Consider the following 23,466-nt stretch of genomic DNA (forward strand, 5'->3'; position numbering starts at 1 on the left):
TGAATTTAATTACAATTTAATAAAAAAATTTTCAACTTTTTTAAATACTTTTTTGATATAGAATTTAATGTAAAAGACAATTTTTGCAACAAACGGCACTATCTATCTGTAAAGATAAAAAAATTTTATATATTTTTCACTAAAAATTTATGAAAGTTTAATATTGTCGATTTATCTTCAACTTTTCTACTGGCTATCTGCACATAATAATATTCAAGGCTTTTGTAAATAAACAATCTAGTGAAATTATCAATTTTTTTATTAAAAACACAATTGTCAGCAATAATCCATTTGTTTAAAGCAAAATACAGAAGAATAAAGTGTTAAATATTCTCAGTGTTTTAACAAAAACTGTTAAACTGTAAAGGAAACATTTTCTGAAAGGTTTGAAATTATAAAATTTTCTAAAAATTCATCCTCAAATGTTTCCAATATTCCAATTATTATCTAAAATTTAAACTAAAATTCATTTTCAAAAAAATTTTTATTAGAAAATTCTTCGAGAATTCAATTTTTTAAATATGAAAATAAATAATTTATTGAACAATTGAATATTTCTTAAAATTGACGTTTCATAAAGAATTTTATCAATAAATAAATCATATTTTTAAATAATTGAATTCTTATGAGCAATTTTAATAAAAAATTTTAAGAATATTTACATTTTACGAGGAGTTTGAGTAAAATTATATTAAAGATAATTGAAATTATGTGATGAGTTTTATTATTTATGAAAATAATTGAATTTCTAAAAAGAATTTTTTATTTATGAAAATAATTGAATACCTGTGAAATTTTTTTTATTCATGAAAATAATTACCTGTTTGCGTAGAATTTTATTACAATATCAATTATTTTCAATATGTACTATTTTAATATTAATTTTCCAAAAGAATTCTCTTTTGGAAAATTTTATTAAAACAGTAGATATTAAAAATAATTGAATTTTGACAAATTTTTGAAATTAATTGAAATTTTGCCAAAAAATTTAGTATTTATAAAGATAATTGAAATTTTGACAAGAACTTTTTTAAATTTTTAAACACAATTTAATTTCTAAGAAGTATTTTATTACTTTTAAATAATAATTTAATTTTTGCAATCATTTAGTAACTTCTCCAAAATTTAATTTTTTTTTTAGTGTTTTAAGCTAAAATTCTTCCATTAATCCATTATTTCTAATAATTAATTAAATATGTATTAAAAAATTTAATTAATTTCAGAAGAATTTGAATTATCAAAAATTATTGTTTACAAGTTCTAAAGCAAAAAAAAAAAAATATGTATAGAAATACAAAATACAAAAAAGTAAGGAGTTATGTAAAGGGGGTCCAACCTTCACTGTACAAAGGGTCCGACCCTGAAGATTTCTTGCTTTTTTATCCATTTTTAGGGTTTTGTTTTAATTAGTTAATTAATTCACTCTTTTAATCAATAGATATTTTACAATCAAAATAGTAATTTTTATCTATTAAATTAAAAGTAAAGATTTTACTAATTTTTAGTAGAAAACTGTTAAAATTAGTAAATTCTTTACTTTTTAATTGGTATACGTCTCGGTATTTTCTAACTATTAAAAACTACTAATTCTAATTTAGAAAGTAGAATCGAAAATTTAGTAAAAGAAACAAAAAGTAATTTTGTTAAACACATGAGTAATGAAACCAAAAATTTCTCCTATTTTTAATGATTTTCTTTTACTTTTTAGAAATTAGTTAAAACTAGATTAGTACTAGTTTCGGAAAAAGATTATCATTGATTAATCATGATTAGACTATTAATTGCCTGCATACTAATTTCACTCGTGACTGGAAAAAGTTATGACTCGTATGGAATTAATTTAGAAAATTTAAAAGAATCCCTTCAAGTTGCGAGCCAAAATATAGAGTCTGAAGTAACATATTTAGATTCAGTTATTTTCATTGGCAATAAAAACTCTGGTAAAAGTACACTAATTAATTACTTAATCGGCAACAAACTAAAGGCTGTAAAAATTTCCCCATTTGAACCACTAAAAATAATAAAAGCAGAAAATGAATCTGAAGGACCGGAAATGGATAGTGGATCACAATCAAAAAATACAATTCCGACAAGATGGAGTTCGAAAAAATTGAACGATTTAACCCTGTGGGATGCTCCCGATATGGACGACAATGGAGAAGAACTACAAGACATCGTTAGGAGTTTTTATTTTTTTAAATTGATGAAAAATGTTAAATCTCTAAAAATTATTTTAGTTATTAACATTAGGGACATAGAAGATGATAGAAAAAATTATTTGTCACTTCTAACAGCCATGGAAAATATTTTTGGAAATCATTTCGAGGAATATTTTTCAAGTACTTCGGTAATTTTCACTAAAGTTCGAAACACTAGTGAAATTCCAGTTGATTATAAATACATAGGGTATCATTTAGAGAAGCATTTTTTAAATGACTCTGGATTGAAATGGTCCCAAGTATCAAAAAATTTTACCCGATTTTTATTGGCTAACAATGATCGTATTGCACTCTTAAAAGAAATGTCACATGACGGTGATGTTACTTCTGAAATCGATTTTAATATTTTCACTGCTATTGAAAAATCAAAAATTATTCCTAAAAGTTCTCTTCAAGATTTACGTCCAAGTATTTCAAATTCTTTAAAGCTTCGTTTGAGCTACTCCCAGGAAAAATTACAATTGGAATTATCAATTAAAGAAATTGAAATTATTCTCGCAGAAAAGATCGAAAAATATATTGTAGACGCAAACAATTTGGCCATTAAATCAAATATGATACAGAAAATGCATTTAGAATTATACCTAATTGGAGGTATTCTTCAGTCATCTTTGGATAGTGGATATAGCTTTGAATTGAAAATAAAATCTCTCTACCCAGTTGATGTGAAAATTAGACAAAAAATTGAAGAGAGTAGACTTTTGCAAAATTTTCAACTTTTAACGTTTATTGAAAGCACATTAAATATAAATATAACTAAATCATTAGAGTCCAGTCTATACGATGTTGTATTTTCTTCATTGTTAAAAGTTGAATCACTGACTTCCATGATTACTTTAAAATTGGAAGTTTTAATGGAAAAATTGAATAGGAAGTACTTGAGAAATACAATTAACGAGCAGATTCAAAAGATTTCATTATTAAAGAAAGTATATGTGCAAGTAATGAATGATAGTCATATGAGTATATCGGATTTTATTGCACAAAGGTATTATAACTTTATTAACAAAATTCAAGTTTCGCTCTTTCTAGTAAGAGAACTTTCTTAATTTCACCAATAAAACTAATCATTTTCTTTAAATTTTCTACCACATTTTATTAATTATCTATTTAATAAAATACAGAAAATTATCAAAATTCTTTTGGTAAATTTTATTCCAACATTTCTATTTAAAAATTGAACACTATCAGTCTTTTTCTTTCAAAGTTTAGATTCATGAAAATTATTAAAAGGAATAATAATTTTTAAAATATTCTTCAAATTCTTTTTCTAAAAAGTAAAATTAATAAAACTTAATTTCTATTTTAATTTACAGAACTCCATAAAGGAATTTTTTATTATTTTTAATTACCATTTTATATTTTTTATTTTATAATATTAGAACAGAGAATAATAATTTTAATTTAAACAATATCGTAAAAAAAAATTTCAGAAATATAAATTTTAAAAATAAAAGTAATTAAAATTCCTTTCTATCCAATTTTTTAAATTGTAATAATAGAAAATGTTTACTTAAGATTAAAAAATAATAAACATAATCGTTTTGATTTTAGGTTACAAAAAATCTTTTAAGAGTCAAATTTTTTATATGTTATTGATGGTTAATTTAAACTTAAGAAAAAGTGTTTATTCATTTTATTAAATTAATTAGTAAATTAATAATTATTATAATTAATTATTTTCCATTTTGTAATATAATTATTAAAAATTACCCCGAAAAATAAGAACCAAAAATTTTATAATTTCAAAACTTCAAAAAAAGAAATAACGAACTTAAAATGTTTACAGAATACACTGTAATTATTTTTCTCTGACAATAAAAGAATTTTTGTTAAAAAGACAATATTTCTTTCCAGTAGGGGAATGTAGTCAAGGTTGGCCTACTGTCTAGGTAGGCCACTCGCGTTTTTTTGTCAAGTTCACTAGCGCCACCTACGCGCATTTTTGTCGAAGCTTGTCTTAGTGAAACCTAACTTTTTGTTCAATTACATTTTCGGAAAATCGAAAATTGTGTTTTCTGTGACGTCGGTACAAAAAAAGCTCAAAAAAAGTTTTGTGCATAATGTGAAAAACCATTAATAAAAGATAAAAAACAAATTGAATCGTCAAGGCAAGTATGCAGAAAATTTGTGGGACTCATGGTTGAAAGGAAAACAAAGTAAAAAATCGAATCCCGAAACGTATTTCTTTATGGTTACAACAATTCGGTAATGTTACTTACTGTCAAGGTCGGCCACTATGTGTTTAAAATGCGCAAAGTTGAGGACGAGCTACTTCATTTGCAAAAACTGCAATTCTGTATAACTCATAATATAATTGATCATCTTATTAATATTTTTATTTAATTTTATTAATATTTTAGTGCAAAATTTTTTTTTATTTATATTTACTTTTTTATATTGTTTATTTTTATTATTTTATTATTTCATTAAGTTACAAGCTGTAAACAATAAAGAATCAATTTTCCGTAACTCCAAACATGTTATTTTTTTTTTTAACGATTAATGCCCTTTGAATTTTAAACATGGCCGACCTTGACTGTAATGGCCAACCTGGACTACAAATTTTTTTTTTTTTAAATCTTTATAACTTTTTCATTTTTAAACCTGTCAATTTACTTTGTACAGAAAAAATGTTCCTATTAAACAGGACTTTCCAACCATATACTTCAATTGTCCAAATTCATTTTTAAAAAAAAGTTATAAACAAAAGTCAAAAAGGTGGCCGACCTAGACTATGTTCCCCTACTAATACCTACTAATAAATAAATAAATGTCTAATAATCTAATAAATAAATAAATATCTAATAAAAATCTAAAATAATTTTTGTGTAAGCAATCAAAAAAGATAAATTTTCTTTATTCAATTTAACAAAATTCTTTTTACTATGAAATAAATAAAAATAAATAAAAAACTATAAAATACTTGCTAACGTTGATATCATTGTAAAAAACATTTATAATACACGACATTTTCTTACTTTATATAGATAAAAAAAATGTAATACTTTTTAAACTAAAAAATTATTCATTTTTTATTATTGGCGACTTATCTACAAATGTTTTACTGTAAAACAGCATATAATATTCAAAGTTTTCTTTCTAATAAAAAATTTTGTAAAATTATAAAATATTTATGAAAGAAACGTTCAGTTGTCAGCAAAAATTTACTTCTGTTAAACCAAAATTTTTAATAGATCAAAGTGAAAAAGTTTAACATTTTATAAGTTATAACGGATTTTTGAAAAGAAATAAGTACAATTGACAGCTATTGTAATAGAAATAACTGTTTTATAGTGGAAAAATATAAAGTTATCAATTGCAGTCCAAAGAAAAAATTTTCTTACAGGTAAACAAGTTTAAAATAATATAAATTTTCATAAAATAATTTTCTTATGAAATATGTTTGTTTATTCTGCACTTATATTGACTCATCTTCATAGAATTTTAAAAAATACTAGCAACAATTCGCGCGTTAAAGTGCTCAGTTAATTTCTTACTACCTTTTTTAAATAAAATTAGCAATATTAAAAATTTTAATATAATAGAATTTAAAAATTTTCTAATTTAAATTTTTGTTGAAAACACTAAAAAAATCCAATTTTAGTGAAATTAAAAATAATTGCAGAAATTCAATTATTTAAAAAAAAATTTAATTCAACTATGTTTAAAATTTGAAAAAAATTCTTGTAAAAATCCCAATTATCTTTATAAATAACAAAATTCTTCTCCAAAGTTGAATTATTTTCATAAATGTCAAAAAAATTCTTGTCCTAATTTCAATTATTTTCAAAAATTTTTCTAATTTAAATGATTTTCAATATCTACTATTTTAATAAAATTTCCCAAAAAGAATTCAATTATTTAAAAATTTTTTAATGAAATTGTATAAAAACATTTTATCATTTTCATAAATAATAAAAATTTCACAAGAATTCGATTATTTTCAAGAAAAAAATTTAAATTCTTCTTATAAAATTCAACTATATTCAAAATTTGAGAAAAAAAATCTCAATTATCTTTATAAATAACAAAATTCTTCAAAGTTCAATTATTTTCATAAATGTCAAAAAAATTCTTGTCCTAATTTCAATTATTTTCGAAAATTTTTAATAAAAATTAATTTTATTAACATTTAATTATTTTCATAAATAATAAATTTTTTCTATGGAATTCAATAATTATTTTTTTCATAAAAAATAATTTAATTATATTCTTATGATGTAAAATAATGATTTTATCTCTCGGTCATCTTTAATTATTAGAAAACATGAAGATATCGATTGCTTCATGTTTTATAACAATACTTTTATAAGTTGTTTAATTTAAAAAAGGTTTGAATTTAAATGTTTTGAATTTCTAAATTCCTGTGGTAAATCCTGTTCCAAAAATAAGATTAAAAATAGGAATTTTGCAAATATTTTTCTTCTTTTTCTAAAACAAAATAATAATTTTGTTAGAAAAATTGTGATTCATAAACAAAAATAATGAAAAATAAATAAATTTTCTATTTCTTATTCACATTTGCTTAACAATTTTCTAATTTTCTTTAGAAGTAAAGAACAAAAATCTGCATAATTTCAAATTAACAAAAAATAATATTTAACAAAATTTTAGTCTTTTAATGAAAAGAAGTGACAAAAAATTCTGATAATTTCTATTTGTCATTTGAATTTTGAATTAATTATAAAATAAAAATAATTATAACATATAATAATATAATATTCAATCTATCTGAAGTTTAAAAAAAACAAAAACAAAAGTATAAACAAAAGATAACTTCAGAGTGTGAGAGATAGAAAAAGTGAATGAATGAAAGAACATTCAAATTATTACAGTTAATTCTTTTTACTTTTCAGAAATAAATTACTTTTCAAAATAAAATAATCTACTTAACCAGATTAGTAAGCACTCGTACTATAAACGTCTACAAAGAATATCATCGATCAATCATGATCCGACTAGCAATCGTTTGCATAATAATTTCACTGGCAAATGGCAGCAATTATGATGCTTCAAAAATTAATTTACAGAATTTAAAAAAATCCCTTTTGGAATCGGAGAAATATTTGAATAAGCAACCGAAAAATGAAGATTCGGTCATTTTATTCGGCAATACAAACTCTGGCAAAAGTACATTAATTAATTACTTAATCGGCAACAAACTAAAAGCTGTAAAAATTTCGCAATTTGAACCACTAAAAATAATGAAAGTTGAAAATGGATCTAAAGGACCGGAAATGGGTAGTGGATCACAATCAAAAAATACAATTCCGACAAGATGGAGTTCAAAAAAATTGAACGATTTAACCCTGTGGGATGCTCCCGATATGGACGACAATGAAGAAGAAATGCAAGACATCGTTAGGAGTTTTTATTTTTTTAAATTGATAAAAAATGTTAAATCTCTAAAAATTATTTTAGTTATTAACATTAGGGACATAGAAGATGATAGAAAAAATTATTTGTCACTTCTAACAGCCATGGAAAATATTTTTGGAAATCATTTCGAGGAATATTTTTCAAGTACTTCGGTAATTTTCACTAAAGTTCGAAACACTAGTGAAATTCCAGTTGATTATAAATACATAGGGTATCATTTAGAGAAGCATTTTTTAAATGACTCTGGATTGAAATGGTCCCAAGTATCGAAAAATTTTACCCGATTTTTATTGGCTAACAATGATCGTATTGCACTCTTAAAAGAAATGTCACATGACGGTGATGTTACTTCTGAAATCGATTTTAATATTTTCACTGCTATTGAAAAATCAAAAATTATTCCTAAAAGTTCTCTACAAGATTTACGTCCAAGTATTTCAAATTCTTTAAAGCTTGGTTTATTTCAATCTTCGGAGACATTACACGCAAATATAGCAATTAAGGAAATAAAAAACATTCTTGAGAAAAAATTTGATAAAATGAAAAAAGTGTTAGATAATTCGATTAAAAATGAAGATGAAGTGAAAAGAACGAAGAAAGAATTATTGAAATATAGAAATACTCTCCATAAATCTTTAAAAACTGAGAATGATTTTGTAAAAAAGGTAAAATATCTTTATAATGTTGATGTTGAAATTCGAGAAAAAGTTGAAGAACATGAATTATTGAAAAACTTCCAACTCATAACATCTATTGAAAACTTATTAGCGGTAAAAATAAGTAAACCATTAAATTTTCTACTCAATTCTGTTGTATTTTCCACGGAGTTATATCTTCAGTCAGTGATTTCAATTGCTAATATGAAAATAGACATTTTATTAAAAAATAAAGGTAAAGAGAAAATGAAAGATGTTGTCAAGGAACAGTCTACACTAATTTCGATATTTGAAGAAGGCATCGAGAAGTACTCAACTGCTAATACAAGTATATTTAATTTTGTATTCAAAAGAATTCAGGAACATATTAACAAACTTTCCGTTATGTTGATACTGAAGGATGAATTATCAAAAGAAAATGAAACTGAATCTTAAGATTACAATAATTTTGCAATTTGCATATATATCCAGAATTTAAATTTAATATTTAATTTGAAAAATAATTTAAGAGGATAATTTATTTTTTTAATTGAAAGAAAATCTTACTAAAAATAATGTATTATCTGACAACTAATGAATTTCGCTTGAATTTATTTATAGAATAAACCATTGTGAATTACGTAAAAAGAAATAATTTTTTAATTTAATCTAGATTTAATACAACAGTGTTTAAACTTAACGAGATGTTTGATTAGAAATTTGAAAATTTGGCATTTTTTTAATTGTATTTTAATGTAAAGTATGTAAGTTACTCTGTTATTACTTTCAGCTAATATATTGCAAGTTAATTAAGAAAAGTCATATTTCTTCAATTCGAAAATTTCCCTTTCTCTTCCAATTATAAAATTTGTAGGTATTAAAATCTGTGTTTTTTTTATAAACTAATTTTAAGAATCTTTCATTTTGTTAGTTTATTAAATTAAAAATAATAATTTACTTTTTTCAAAAAACAAACATAAAAAAAGTTTTATATGCTGAAATTGAAATACGCAATTTTTATTTTTTGTTTATTTAAACTTGTACAAATACACGAAATGCAAAATCGTGAAACAGTTATCAAAATATAAAAGATATTTTTATGAAGTTCACTATGATTGGATATAAATTTAAACGTAAATAGAGTAAATAAAATTTATCGTTTTCTCTTAAAAATCGTTTACTGATCGTTCAAATGCGAAAACTATTTTTGAAACAGATACATACGTAAACAGCTTTCTATTTGTTAACAAATCATAAGATATAATGTAGTAAAAATGCGTAAAAAAAAGTCACTAAGATTTCTTTAAAGATACTTTTTTATCAATATTTTTTTAATAACTTTTATTAATACTTTTATTTAATACTTTTATTTAATACTTTTATTTGATACTTTTTATTAACACTTTTAATCAATACTTTTCATTAATAACATTTACTGATACTTCTAATTAACATTTTTTATTAATAGTATTTATTATAAAGTCTCATTAAATTTCAAATGAGAATTAAAAAATTAAAAATGGCGGATAATTTTTAAATTGGTTCACAAAATTTATTAACTGATGATTGTTAATATTTTTTGTATCACTACCTTCAATAAATGTTAAATATTTAGTAAATATTTAACCCCTTCAGACTATTACGATTAACGAACTGGAAATTTATCAACTCCATTTTCTTTTTTTTATTTCAAAACCGTGCAAAAAAAAAGATGTTTAAATCGAGTAAAATTTGATCAAAAAAGTGGAAAGTACATAAGGGCAATTTTCCTGAATGCGCGACTAACAAATATAACATTCGCGGGTTGAACCGTTTCTTGTTTGCAGGACAGATTTGGATTGTAAAGTGGAGGAAGAAGTTTTTTCCTGCTTTCACTCTTACACCCTCAACCCCTTCCCGTTCATCGTTCCCTTCCCCCCCCCCACCCCACCCGACCATTTCCTCTTTTAGACTGCATACCCCGTGTCTCGCAAAGTTTACATTTAAATTTACAATCTCTTGGCGCTACTTCTGCAAAGTGCTTTTGGTAAATTGATTTGCAGTATAACTCTCGTCTTTGCAGAATTTCTAGACAAGTAGAAGAAATAGAGTGGGGGGGGGGGGGTAGGAAAGGAAAGAGGATGTTCAAGTTAAAGAAGGAAGGAGAGAAGGGTGAAAGGAAATGTAAAATACGAGTTGATCTGTCGTGGTAAGCGATTTCTGCCTGACTGCATCATCTCCACAGACATTTTCACCTTTTCTAATATAACTTCATATTCCGAATCTATGTATATAAACATCACGCCGAGTTGATGATAAAATGCAATATCTCCCAAATATTAAAGAGATAAATTATTATTTTTTCCTTTTTTCACAATGTTAAACAAAATTTATTTATTTATTATTTAGAAACACTTTGAGGATGGTAATCAACTTGTATACCGAAACATGAGTTTTTTTTGTAAAATTCTTAATAAAATTGATCGTTTGACCCAAGCAATTAATAATTATTTATTATTTTCTATAAAATATTATTTTTTTATTCAAAGTGAAACATGTGATCTAAGTAATGTAAATAGACAAATACAGGCTTCGCACTCATCTACAATTTACTACTTTTTTTACGTTATGCTACTATATATTTGATGGGTACTTTTTTTAGATTTCAGCCACTAAAAGCTATTATTTACGTTTTTTTTACAATTTCCACTATTTTAAATTTGCTGAGACTCGAAATCGAACAACTATTCTTGAAAATTATACACAAATTCTTTAAAACGATTTTTGTATTTTCAAAAAATATTCCAAATTCAATTATTTTTAATGTCTAGTATTTTCATGAAATTTCGCAAAAGAATTTAATAATTAAAAAAAACTTGATAAAATTCATCCAAAAATCAATTACTTTCATAAATTATAAAATTCTTTGAAGAATTTTAATGATCTTTAATTCTTTTTTAAATTAATTAATCGAAAAATTCAATTATTTTCACAAATAAAGTTTTCCACCAGAATTCAATTTAAAATTAAATTTTCATAATATTTATTGTATTTCGAAAAAATTAATTATTTGAAAAAATGTTTATAAAATTCTTATAAAGAATTCGATTATTTGAAAAAAAAAATCAAAAATTTTCATAAAAATTCAATTCTTTATAAACAATTTAATAAAATTTTTCGCAATAATTCAATTATTTTCATAAATAATAAAATTCTTCTCAAGAATTCAATTATTTTAAAAATAATAATAATTTTTTACAAGGATTCAATTATTTTCATAAATAATAAAATTCATTCCAGGATTTTAATTATTTTTAATACATTTAATACAAGTTGACAAAATTTGCTCAAAAAATGTAATTATTTTTTAAAATTTGATTTCAATTCCTCGAAAAAATCAATTATTTAAAGAAATGTTTTTTTTAATTTTTTGAAAGAATTCAATTATTTACAAAAATATTAGGACTTTTCACAGGAATTCAATTATTTTCAAATATTTTAATAAAATTGTTCAAAAGAAATCAATTATTTTAAAATACAATTTTAATTAAATTTTCTTGAAATAATTCAATTACCTATACTTTTTGATTTTAATAAAATTCTTCTCAAGAATTTAATTATTTACATAAATAATTTTTCGAAAGAATTCAATTATGTCGATAAATAATTATTAAAAGAATAATTATTCCCGAAAATTCAATTATTTTCAGGCATTTAATAAAATTTTTTGTAAAATTCAATAGTTTTTATAAATAACAATATTTATCGCAAGAATTCAAATATTTTTTAAAGTAATAAATTTCTTCTTGGAAATTAAACTATTTAAGAAAATTCTAATAAAATCGTTCTCAAGAATTCAATTATTTTCAAAAATAATAAAATACTTTTGAGCCAATTAAATTATTTTCAAAAAAAAAATTAATAAAATACCACAGACATTCAATTATTGTCAAAAATTGTAATAGAATTCATTGTAAAATTTAATTATTTTCAAAAACTTTTCGTAATTCAATGATTTTCAATATCTACTATTTTCATAAAATTTCTAAACAGAATTCAATTATTTAAATTAGAATTTGCATAAAATTAGTCGAAAGAAATCAATTATTTACAAAATTTTATAAAATTCTTGGCAAGAATTAAATTATTTTTACAAATATTTAAATTCTTTTATGAATTATAAAATTCGTTGTAGGAATTCAATTTAGGTATTAGCAGGATAAAAGAAAAGTAAATTTTTTTGATGAAAATTAGGAAAAAGTATAGAATGGAATTTTTATCAGTTTTTTGAAGTGTCTAAAACGAGTTTTTTTGTTCGTCAAGTTTAATTTTTCGATAACTACTTTTTTACTACTTTTTTTTTAGTGTGAAAACTACTTTCTGATACTTTTTTTAAATTAAATTTCGAATGCGAAGTCTGCAAATATAACAATTTTGTGACTATTCATTGATCAAAACGATTGTTTATTGTTTTTTCTATTTTCGTTTGATGCAGAGATTTTTCCCATTTGTCAAATAAAACGTTTTTTCATTTATTAAAAAATGCTTAGAATTTACCAAAAAAAAAACCTTATTCATTTTATTGAAATAAAATAAAAAAAAATTGAAAAATTGAAATTAAAAAATTTATCTTTTAATTTTATCTTTTTTTTATTTAATTTACCTTTTGAATAGAAAATATTTTCCACATCAGAATTTGTTTTATTATCTCTATTACTTATATTAATTAAATAAAAACATTAAAAAAATATTAAAGGTATATATGTAATTTATTATTCACTTATTAATTAAAAAAATAAGATTATTATTTATATAAAAAATTAAATATTTGAAGCTTAATAATTAATATGTACCACTGTCAAAATTCAGCAAACTGTGGTCTGAAACCTAAACATTTTTATATTTTGACAATTTCCAAAATCTAGTAAACCATGGCCAAAGGCAAAAATAGTTTAGGACCAAAAAATATAGCTGTAGTCAAAATATTTATTCAAGGTTTAAACTATTCTTATCGATGGCAATGATTTTCTAAATTTTCTGTTTTAGTCAGAAAATAATATTTAATTTTACAATTTTTTCGAAAACTATTTCCAAATTTATATATTACAGTAAATAAATTCTCAGTTTTATAAATAGTTATAAAATGTAAAAAAGCGCCGACAATTTCTCAAGTCAAATGATGTTGCGCGCACACTAAGAAACGTTCTCTACACTTTGAAATTCAAGACTACGATTATAGAAGCTAGAACAAGGCGGTCCAAATTGCATCCGAGTTCGTATAAGTAACTCTCGAGTTGTGTGAGATGCTAATAAATTTGGTTGCCTTCGTTAACTGACATTTCAACATATTTAACCGCAAAAAAAAATTCGCTGTTCTTTAAAATTTTCAAATTCGAAAGAAATTTAATAAACATTAAAAATTTATTACAAACTTCAATAAATAAATAACTGAAATCCTTTTCACAACCTTTTGAAAAAAAATTTCCAAAACTTTAATATTCGTTTAACTAAAATATTCTGATAAAAAAAATATACCGTCTGATCAAAATTGATTCACACTACCTACTAAAGAAACTTTCAGGTTAAAATTTAATTTTGTTCTAATTCTTACTTTCAAATTCTCAACTTTTAGATCATATTAACATTTCAAAAAAAAAATTAATTAAAGCAATAAAGCTCTCACTTTTCTTAACGATATTAAAATTATTTTTACTTCCTAATTTTCATTTTTCCTCTTATTTTTCCCTTTTTTGTCTCAAAGATGTATTAATTTGAGCTTGAAAATTTTCAACGCAAATAAAATGAAAACAATATCAAAGTCGATTTTAGGTTGGTAAACACGAGCCGTTGGTATAATTAATTTGCCTGAAAATTAGTAGGTCACGTAGTCTTTTGTTTACACGATAAAGCATTTTAATTAGGAAAATAATCTGTGGTCTTTCCGTTTATCCTTTCTGAGTAGAAATCAACTCTTGACCCCGGTCTACTCTTTCCCCAATATTCTAAAATCCCGTCAAAAAGAACTTTTTAAAGGCAACAAAGTAATTTTTATGAAGCCAATATTAAACAAGTAGACCTCTTTTTTAAATTTAAGCGTATTACTACGATATGAAAAAAAATTAATTACTTAAATACTAATTTACTTAATATTAAATAAACATTAAAACGAATACTTATATATTTAAGTATTCAAGAATTTAAAATTTAGGGTTGCCACATTTTTGCTCATTTCAAATTCCCTGAATTTTCCAGTTTAAAAAATGGAATTTTTCCAGGTTTTTAAAACTATTTATATTTTACAAAATTTAAAAAATTATAATTTTTTCGTAACAATTCAAATTTTTAAAAATATTCAAAAATTCAAATCTTTTTGAAATTAAACAACTTATAAAAAATTCTTATAAAAAATGAAGTAATCGATCACTCCGAGTCTTCGACTAGGAGCAATAGATTTCTTCATGTTTTATAAATACCTAATTAAAAATAATCGACTGATAAAATCATTTTATATTATAAGAATAATATACTGTAACTTATTTAAAATTACTTTTATCAATTCAATTATTTTTTTCCAGAATTTTAAAACTACAATTCTTCTTTAAATTAATTATTTTTAATAATTTTTGATCAAGTTTTTTTGAGAATTTTCATATCTATTTGTTTACAATTGAATTTTATGAAATTTCGATTATTCGAAAATTTTTCAATTAAAAATATATTAGAAAATAAAAACTTCAAATAACTTTCAAAAAAATTCAATTAAACTTTTTCAAAAAAATAAAATCTACACAATTTTTAGTTAAAAGTTTAAAAAATTTCAACATTTAAAGATTATAATTTGAAACCTTTTCAAAAATCAATTTCTAAATCAATCAAATCAATTTCTAAAAATTCTAAAATTTCTCTCTAAATTTGAATTAGTAAAAAATAAAAATGTTTACTATTTTTGAATTAGTGACTGACTTTTTGCTTTTTAATTAGTAAATTTTACTATTAAATTAGTAGAAACGATTATTTATTAGTAAACCATGCTAATTCAGAAGCAAAAAGTCAGTCACTAATTTAAATTAGAAAACATTTTTACTAATTCAAATTTAGAGAGTTTAATATTCGCAATTATTATTTAAAATTTTAAATGAAATTCATATTTACATCAATTTTTACTAGAAAATTCGACGAGAATTCAATTATTTAAATACAAAAATAAATAATTTATTGAAGAATTAAATGTTTTTTTAAAATTGAACTCTCATAAAGAATTTTATAAACAAAATTTTAAATAGGTGATTAAAATTCTTTTAACGAATTTTAATAACATTTTTAACTATAATTTAATTTTTCGAGAAATTAGATTAAAATTGCATTAAAAATAATTGAATTTCTGTAAAAAAAAAAATTGATTGAATTGAGAAAAGTTTTTGAAAATATATGAAATTTCGCCAAGAATTTTATTAAAATTTTTGAAAATAATTGAATTTGGAAGAAAGTGAAAAAGTTTATTATTTATAAAGATAATTGAAAAAGTTGAATTTTTGAGACGAATTTTTTTTAATAATATTAATTTTTAAATACATAATTGAATTCTTTTGTGAAATTTTATTGAAATAGGATAGATATTGAAAATAATTGAATTTTGATAAATTATTGAAATTAATTAAATATCTACGAAGAATTTTATTAAAATTATTTGAAAAAAAATTGAATTGTTAAAAAGAAATTCATTAAAATTTTTGAAAAATAATTTAATTTTTTCAAGAAATTTAGTTAAAAATGTATGGACAATAATACTTAAATTCTATTAAATAAATTATAGGAAGGCTTTTTAAAATAATTGAATTTCTTTGATCAATTTTAATAAAATTTTTAAGAATAATTACATTTTTCGAGAAATTCCATTAATATTGTATTAAAAATAATTGAAATTCTGCGCGATGAGTTTCATTATTTATGTAAATAATTGAATTATTGCGAAGAAATTTATAAAGAATTTGTAAATAATATAATTCCTGTGAACTCTTTTAAAACTCTTTTAAAATTGAATTAATTTTGAAATATTTAGAAAAAAATAGATTTCAAGAATAAACACAATTTAGAAAACAATAATTTTCCAGGATTCCGATCAAAATTCCCTGGACTTTTCCATATTTTTTTAAGGTTTATGAAATTCCCTGACATTTTCAGGTTTTCCAGGTTTTCCAGGTTGCGTGGCAACCCTGAAATTGAAAAAAATTATTTTTGTGGAAATAAGAATTTTTTTTTCATTTTTCCAATATTTGGTTAGTAAAATTTATTCCTGTTTCCAATAATTAAAAATATCTCAATATTTAAATTGGTAATTAAAAATTATTCTAACGATGTAATTTTTTATATATTAATTAATTAAAAACATGAATTATCTCGATTATGTTTCCCAAGTAATTTACCATTTTATCCACAGGGAAAAAAACTTTCACTTTTTATTTTTTTTTATTTCACTAACTTTGGCTTTAAGTGGGAATATCGTGCACACATATATCATTTTTTTTAATAAAAATTTTTCCCCTTTAAATTCTATGACGTTAAAAGCATATAGAAAATTCGTCGGTGAAAATGAATCTCGTTTTCGCTACTTTAATTAAAAAGTGCTTCCTTTATGTTTTAACTCCTTTATACACGTATCTATATATAGTTGAAAGTGTGATAAAACTGTTTTTTCTAAGCTCAAAAACTGCCTATATAAAATTACTTCAATTTTCAATTGGCTCGTTTACATTATCAACACCCAATTTCTTTTCTCTTTTTTTAGCTATGATGATGAAAAACTGTTCTCGTTTCAATTATTATTTCCGATAAAAGTATCACACTCTAAATCAACTTTAAAACTCAATTATCTAATATTAAAGTTTGGTACGATAATATTGGTCTTTTCTTAATAAAGTTTAAAACCCAATTAAGAAAGTAAACCTCTAAATTATAACAAGAGAGGATATTGTTCTTCTTTAAATATCGATTTTTTTTAAAGTTTAATTTCTTAATTTTTTTGAAATTTAAGTATGAACTGAATTGTTAATTTTTTTTCAATTATAAAATGAATGTTTGAATTTTTAAATTTATGAATTTATGAAATTTACAAAAGAGAAGAGGGAAATGTTTTTGATAATGAAGATGATGGTAGTCGAGGACAACAATTGCCCTTTTGAGAAATGAAGTTAGATGTATTATTGAATTAGGGTTCACTTCCTGAGTGGAGAAAAGTAGTCTTTTAGAAGATTACCAAAACTAATTAGTTGAACATTTTGAGTAGAGAGAACAACGCTTGTGAGAGCACCTAATAGATAGTTACCAAAGGTTACTTGTCTTTTTGTTGCAGGTGCGAGGGTGGTTGGCTTCAACTTCAGGGTGGAGCTCGAGTTTGCGGTCGCAATGAGCGATTCGACCCACCAATTGTTCTATTTTCTGACAAGCCTGCAGCAATTTTACATATGCAGTGAGTAAAAAGACAAAATACCTTATTTCCGTAAATAAAAAAAAAATTAAAATAGTTTTAATTTTTTTCACTCATTTTTCAAATGTCTGACTTTTACTACTGAGACAAACAATAAATTAATAAAAAAAAAACTCTGTCTGACTCGATCGGTTTTTTCTACTGATGATGACAAAAAAACAAAAGCAACAATATTTAAATATTATTATTGTTGGGTTCACTTCCAAAGTAGAGAAAAGTTATTTTACATTTGAAAATTTACTGTCTGACTAAAACACCCCTTTTCTACTAATACTAAACATTAAAAATTAGAAGAGCTCTAAAACTTACAAAACTCGAAACTAAAAAAAGAAAATTGGCAACAATTTGACAGACTAAAAACTTAGTTTACTAGCAATGGAAAAAGTAATACAAAAATTTAACAAGTCTGACTAAAACTAACGTTCTCTACTAAAATTAAAATCAAAAAACGAAAAAAAAAAACGAATAAGTTTGACTGAAACTGACATTTACTGCGCTAATAACTAAAATTAGAAAAAAATCCCTTGTTCCACTTGTACTATGTAAAATAAAATGTCAACGAAATTTAAGTCTGACTATTAATGTCTTATACTACTTATGGTAAAAATTGTCGCACGATAATAAGGTTGTAAGTCTGACTGTTATTGATTTGTACTACTCAGACAAAAATTGTAGTTTGTCTGACGAAAACAACTCTTTACTACTGATACAAATAATTAGAAAAATTACAAATGGCGCACTAAAAGTGTCAAAACTCAAAATTGAAGAAATGAAATAATATTAAAAAATTAAGTTTAAAATATTCCAATTCGACAAAAGGGGGAAAAAATTGAATTTAGAAAAAATATTCAATGATAGGAATAGAGAGATAAACATTGAACAAGTCTGACTAAAATTAAATTTCTCCTCTGAAACTAAAAAGACAAAACACTAAAATATTTCAAAAAAGTGTTCTATTAACTTTTATTTACGAATTTCTCTAATTGTAAAATTATTTGATAACATTAATAACTTCTTCTTTAAATAAATATTTAATAATCATTATTTTTCTATAGGAATTAAGATTTTCCAATTCAATAACTTGTGAGAATATTATTATAAAACAAAGAAATCGATTTCTTCATGTTTTATAATAAATTTAAGATGAGAAAATAATTGAATTCCTGCAACAAATTTAAAAAAAAAATTTTTTTATAAAATTGAATTCCTATGAAAAAATTTATTTTTGAAAATAATTGAATTCTGGAGAAAAATATTATTACTTATGAAAATAATTAATTTCTTGTGAAGAATTTTATTCAAATTTTTGAAAATAATTTAATTTCTCAGAATTTTTTAAAACTGTTTAAAAATAATTAAATTCCATCGAGAAATTTCATTGAAAAATTGAAAATAATTGAAATCTGACGAAGAATTAAAACAAAAAAAAAATTTTAAATAATTAAATTGCTTTGAAAATGTTTATTTTTAAAAAGAATTGAATTCTTGGAAAGAATTTTCTTAAAATTTCTTAAATAATTGATTTACTTCGAAAAATTTTATTTTTTACGAAAATAATTGAATTGTTTTGAAGATTTTTACAAAAATTTTTTACAATAATTGTATTTCTAGGAAGAATATTATATTTTACGAAACTAATTGTATACTATTCTATGATCTATTTGATTATAATTTTTCAAATTTATATAAAACATTTTTTTTTAATTTTTGTAAATAATTCAATTCTCGAGAAAAATTTTATTATTTATGAAAATAATTGATTTCTTTCGAAGAACTTATTGCAATTTTTTTAAATAATTGAATTTTTAAGAAGAATTATATTAAAAATAATTGAATTGTATAGGAAAATTTTGTTAAAATTGCAATTTTAATATTTTATTAACTAAATTTTGTAATGAATTTTGTCAACATTTTTTTAAATATTAGAATTTTTATTTATTTATTTATTAATACTATTTTTTTCAATTCTCTGAATATATTTAAATTCTTTCGAGAAACTTTATTAGAAAATTAAAAATAATTGAATTGGTTCGAAGAAATTTACAAAAAATTGGTAATTCCTGTGAAACTGTTATTAAAATTTTGTTTAAATAATTGAATTATTTTGGAAAATTATATTAAAATAGATATTAAAAATAATTGAAATGAGGAAAATTTTTGGAAAATAATTGAAATTTTGCCAAGAATTTTATTAAAGTTTTTGAAAATAATTTAATTTCAAAGAAAAATTTTATTATTTATAAAGATAATTGAAATTTTGACGAGAATTTTTTTTTTTATTTTTTGAACATAATTGAATTTATGCGATGAAGTTTATCACTTTTGAAAAAAATTAAATTTCTGGAATCAGTTGTTCTTAATATTTCAAATTGAAACCTTTGAAGTTCATCTATTGAAGATTCTAACCGCAACTCTTTTAAAATCAAATTAAGTTTGAAATTTTTAAGTAAAATTAATCATTAAATAATTTATAAATAATAATTTTATGATAGTTGTTCAAGAATTAAGTTATTTAATATTTAATTAAGTTATTTAAAAAGAAATTATTGTCATAGAAATAGACAAATTTAAGGTTTTGTTCTTCAATTCTTGACAATTTCATAATTTATGAGGCAAACAAAAAAGACTCCAAAATTCAGAATTTTCTTATAAATGCTAAAAATTAAATTTTTTTCAGTACTTTTAATAAAAATCCCTGACTTTTTCCTGAATTCCCTGACATGTGGCAACCCTGTCTTAAAATACAAGAAGAGGATTTTTTTAAAAAGCAATTCTGAATTTCAATTTAATTTTTAATCTAGACCAATACTGGAAAAATTAGCGAAGGCTCACTGCAATGCAGTCATCTAAACTAGTAGAAAAAATTAGAATAATTGATTGACACATACTGTTAGTAGACGAGGAAAAAAGAAACTTGGAGGTAAAAAAAAAAGAGTTAAACACATAAGTATTGAAGTAGTCAACATTTATTTTGGCCTGTAAAACTATCTCGACTTGTTTCTTTAAATCGAATCCCAGTTTGAAATTCATGCTCACTTTCTCCCTCCATCTCTCTCTCGTTCTTTCTCTCTCAGGCTCGGGATTAAAATGAATACGAAATTTACGCGATAGAATAAATTACGCAAAAAAAAAAAAAAATAAAAATAAAATAAACCGGATCAATGCTCTTCTTTTTATTTATTACGTTCTAAAACAAACACAAACTCGTTTCCATTGATTTCAGTTAATAGAAATAAATTTAAAAAGTTTCCCCTCACATTTTTATTTTTTTTTTTTGCATTAACTTCTCTCTAAATTTTATTATACTTTTATTATGTGTTTATCATTTTATCATTTATTATTATTTTGTTATTCATACATATTTTTGTAAATAAATTATTATTTTGTATTTTAAATTTTTCTATATCACAACTTTCTTGAAATTATCAAATTGATACTAAAGTAAATCAAATTGATACAAAAAATTGGAATTAATTTTTTATTTGATTCACATTTTTGATATCAATTCGTTTGCAATTTGATTCTTTAAAGTTTAACCGATTACTTGACTATTATCAACTGAATATTTGCTTGAATAAAAAAATTGTTTATTAAGTTTTTAATTTTTTTTCTTTTTATCATTTGAGTTTCTAATAGGATTCATATACGTGATACTCTATTTCCTAAGAGGAAGCCCTGCGTTTATGAAATGAACAGAAAAATGTTACGCAGACAAAATTAAAGTTAAGTCAGTGCACGTCCACTTGGCAGCGGTTTTTATTTTTTCTTTTTTTCGAGAATATTAAAAGTTGGAAAGAAATAAAATTCAGTAATTCCTTTTTTCATTTCTCCGAAAACGTGTAATATTTCCTGTGATAGATCATTAATTTTGGGTCAAATTCAAATAACATATATACATGGATAGAAATCTAAATCTAGGATTTTTTGGCAATCCGTATTTGAAAATTTTGGCATCAGACAAACTCTTATCTTCTTGTAAGTGTATGTTATATGGAAAACGAAGATGGAGAATTCGCGTATTCGCAATTTTCCACCGTTTTTCATTTTTCAGTGTCCCTGCGCGCCCGGTATTCAGAATTTCAATTTGCGGTATGAGAGAAAAGAGAGCTCTCGTGACTCCCTTTTATCGTCCAGATTTTCAGTATCTTTTATTGAAGACAAGGATTCCGTGGGCTTTTGTGCGCGCTAAAGGCTAAAAGATCGTATATCATTTTTCTCGACACATTTATGCCAGTCGCGCCCCGCCGCTTTTGCCCACGTTACACTCAACTTTTCAAGTTATATAAATTTCATCGTTCAGTCGACCTCATCATTCTATTTCCATGTCACATGATATATACAAAAAGAATTATTTGTTTTAAAAATTATTATGTATGTACTTTTGTGATTTTTTTTTTCTTCAATATCTTATCCTCGTTGTATAGTAAAAAAAAATTAAAAAGTGTCCAAATAATAATAAATAATAATAATAATAACATAAATCACTAATTTTTACCTATTGTGACTATTATTAAACTTTTAGTGAACCGAAATTTAAATCGATTAATATTTATAATTTTTATTGGTAAAAATTGTAATCGATTGCAAATAAAATTTCCCTAAATTGTACTTAGATGTTAATTTGAATTTATTGTAAATTTAATCAGGTGGTCGATTACGTAATTTAATTTTCAATTTCACATTCAAAAATTAAAATTAAGGTCAAGGTATGAAAATAAAAATCTGTAAATGTGAAAGCCAAAGCAAAAATGAAATATAAAATAAAAATGAAAAAAAAATTGTGAATGTGAAAGTGAAAATATAAATGTTTCAAAGTAAAAGTGAAAATGAAGTGAGAATGAATGTGAAACTGAAATTTTGTAATCGACCCCCAGCTACCAAAATTTAAATTATTTATTTGTTTATAAACGGTATTCAAAGTATTATACTATATTTAGTATTTTAATTAATTTTTACTTAATTTTATTTAATTTAAAAAAATTTCCAAACAGTAAATTTAATGGCATATAAATATTTATCAATCTTCATTTTATTCTATTCTTTCATAAAACTCAAATTTAATTGTCTCAAATCTTAATCGATTTTAATTTCAATAAATCTACATTTCAATTTATACAAATTTTATTTGTTCCAAATTTCAGTCGATTTTAACTTTAATTACAGTGATAATTTCAATAGATTCTAAATTTAATTCATTCAAATTTTAATTGTGTATACAAATTTAATCAGACTCAAATTTCGATCTATCTAAATTTTTAATAAATTTCAATTTCAGAAAATTCTAATTTTTATTATAGTGAAAAGTTAAATCGATTATCATTATAATTACTCGAAATTTAATTAATTACCATTTTAGAAAATTCTAATTTTTATTAGTGCAAAATTAAATCGATTCTTATTGTAATTTTTTATTTTATTTAATTAATTTTATTTAAAATTTAATAAGCCTTAAATATTTAATTTATTCAAATTTTTATCGTTTTTTTAAATGAATTATTAAAAAATTTTAAACAACAAAAATTTACTAGTTAAAAATTTTAAACAAACAATATAAATTGCACCTATTTTCAGGAAAGAATAGAATAATTAGCTATTAACTAAATGGTCGTTCTACAATGACACTATTTGCATTGAACTCTTTTTGACAAATGGTCCAAAAAATTCCCAAAGAAAAATACATGTAGATAAAAAAATTAAATTCATCAATGTCAAGAACTATAATAGTAGTAAAATTCAACTAACATAAAGTAAAAGTTTAAATTATTAC

At 22.5% G+C, this 23,466-nt stretch overlaps 2 protein-coding genes across 6 annotated transcripts in view; both read left to right on the forward strand.

Moving 5' to 3' along the window:
• The window catches only part of LOC122498345 (cubilin-like), a 247,097-nt gene that overhangs the window by 131,912 nt on the left and 91,719 nt on the right, over positions 1-23,466 (forward strand). For all 3 annotated transcript variants that reach the window (XM_043606030.1, XM_043606029.1, XM_043606031.1), the window contains one exon: positions 17,565-17,681. In XM_043606030.1, coding sequence (XP_043461965.1) covers positions 17,565-17,681 — 117 coding nt within the window. The remainder of the gene's footprint in view (positions 1-17,564; positions 17,682-23,466) is intronic.
• On the forward strand, positions 238-5,568 carry LOC122498343. Of its 3 annotated transcripts, none has more exons than XM_043606026.1 (3): positions 238-384; positions 1,709-3,207; positions 5,517-5,568. In XM_043606026.1, exons 2-3 carry the CDS (start codon positions 1,766-1,768, stop codon positions 5,527-5,529), a joined length of 1,455 nt encoding a protein of 484 aa, XP_043461961.1. In that variant the 5' UTR covers positions 238-384; positions 1,709-1,765; the 3' UTR covers positions 5,530-5,568. The 3 variants fall into 3 exon arrangements, with proteins under 3 accessions (XP_043461961.1, XP_043461960.1, XP_043461959.1); XM_043606025.1 differs by lacking the exon at positions 5,517-5,568 and adding an exon at positions 3,774-3,829; XM_043606024.1 differs by lacking the exon at positions 5,517-5,568 and having other exon boundaries at positions 1,709-3,536.

The sequence above is a fragment of the Leptopilina heterotoma genome, unplaced genomic scaffold, assembly GCF_015476425.1.
Source record: "Leptopilina heterotoma isolate Lh14 unplaced genomic scaffold, ASM1547642v1 Lhet_148, whole genome shotgun sequence".
NCBI classification, from domain to species: Eukaryota; Metazoa; Arthropoda; class Insecta; order Hymenoptera; family Figitidae; genus Leptopilina; species Leptopilina heterotoma.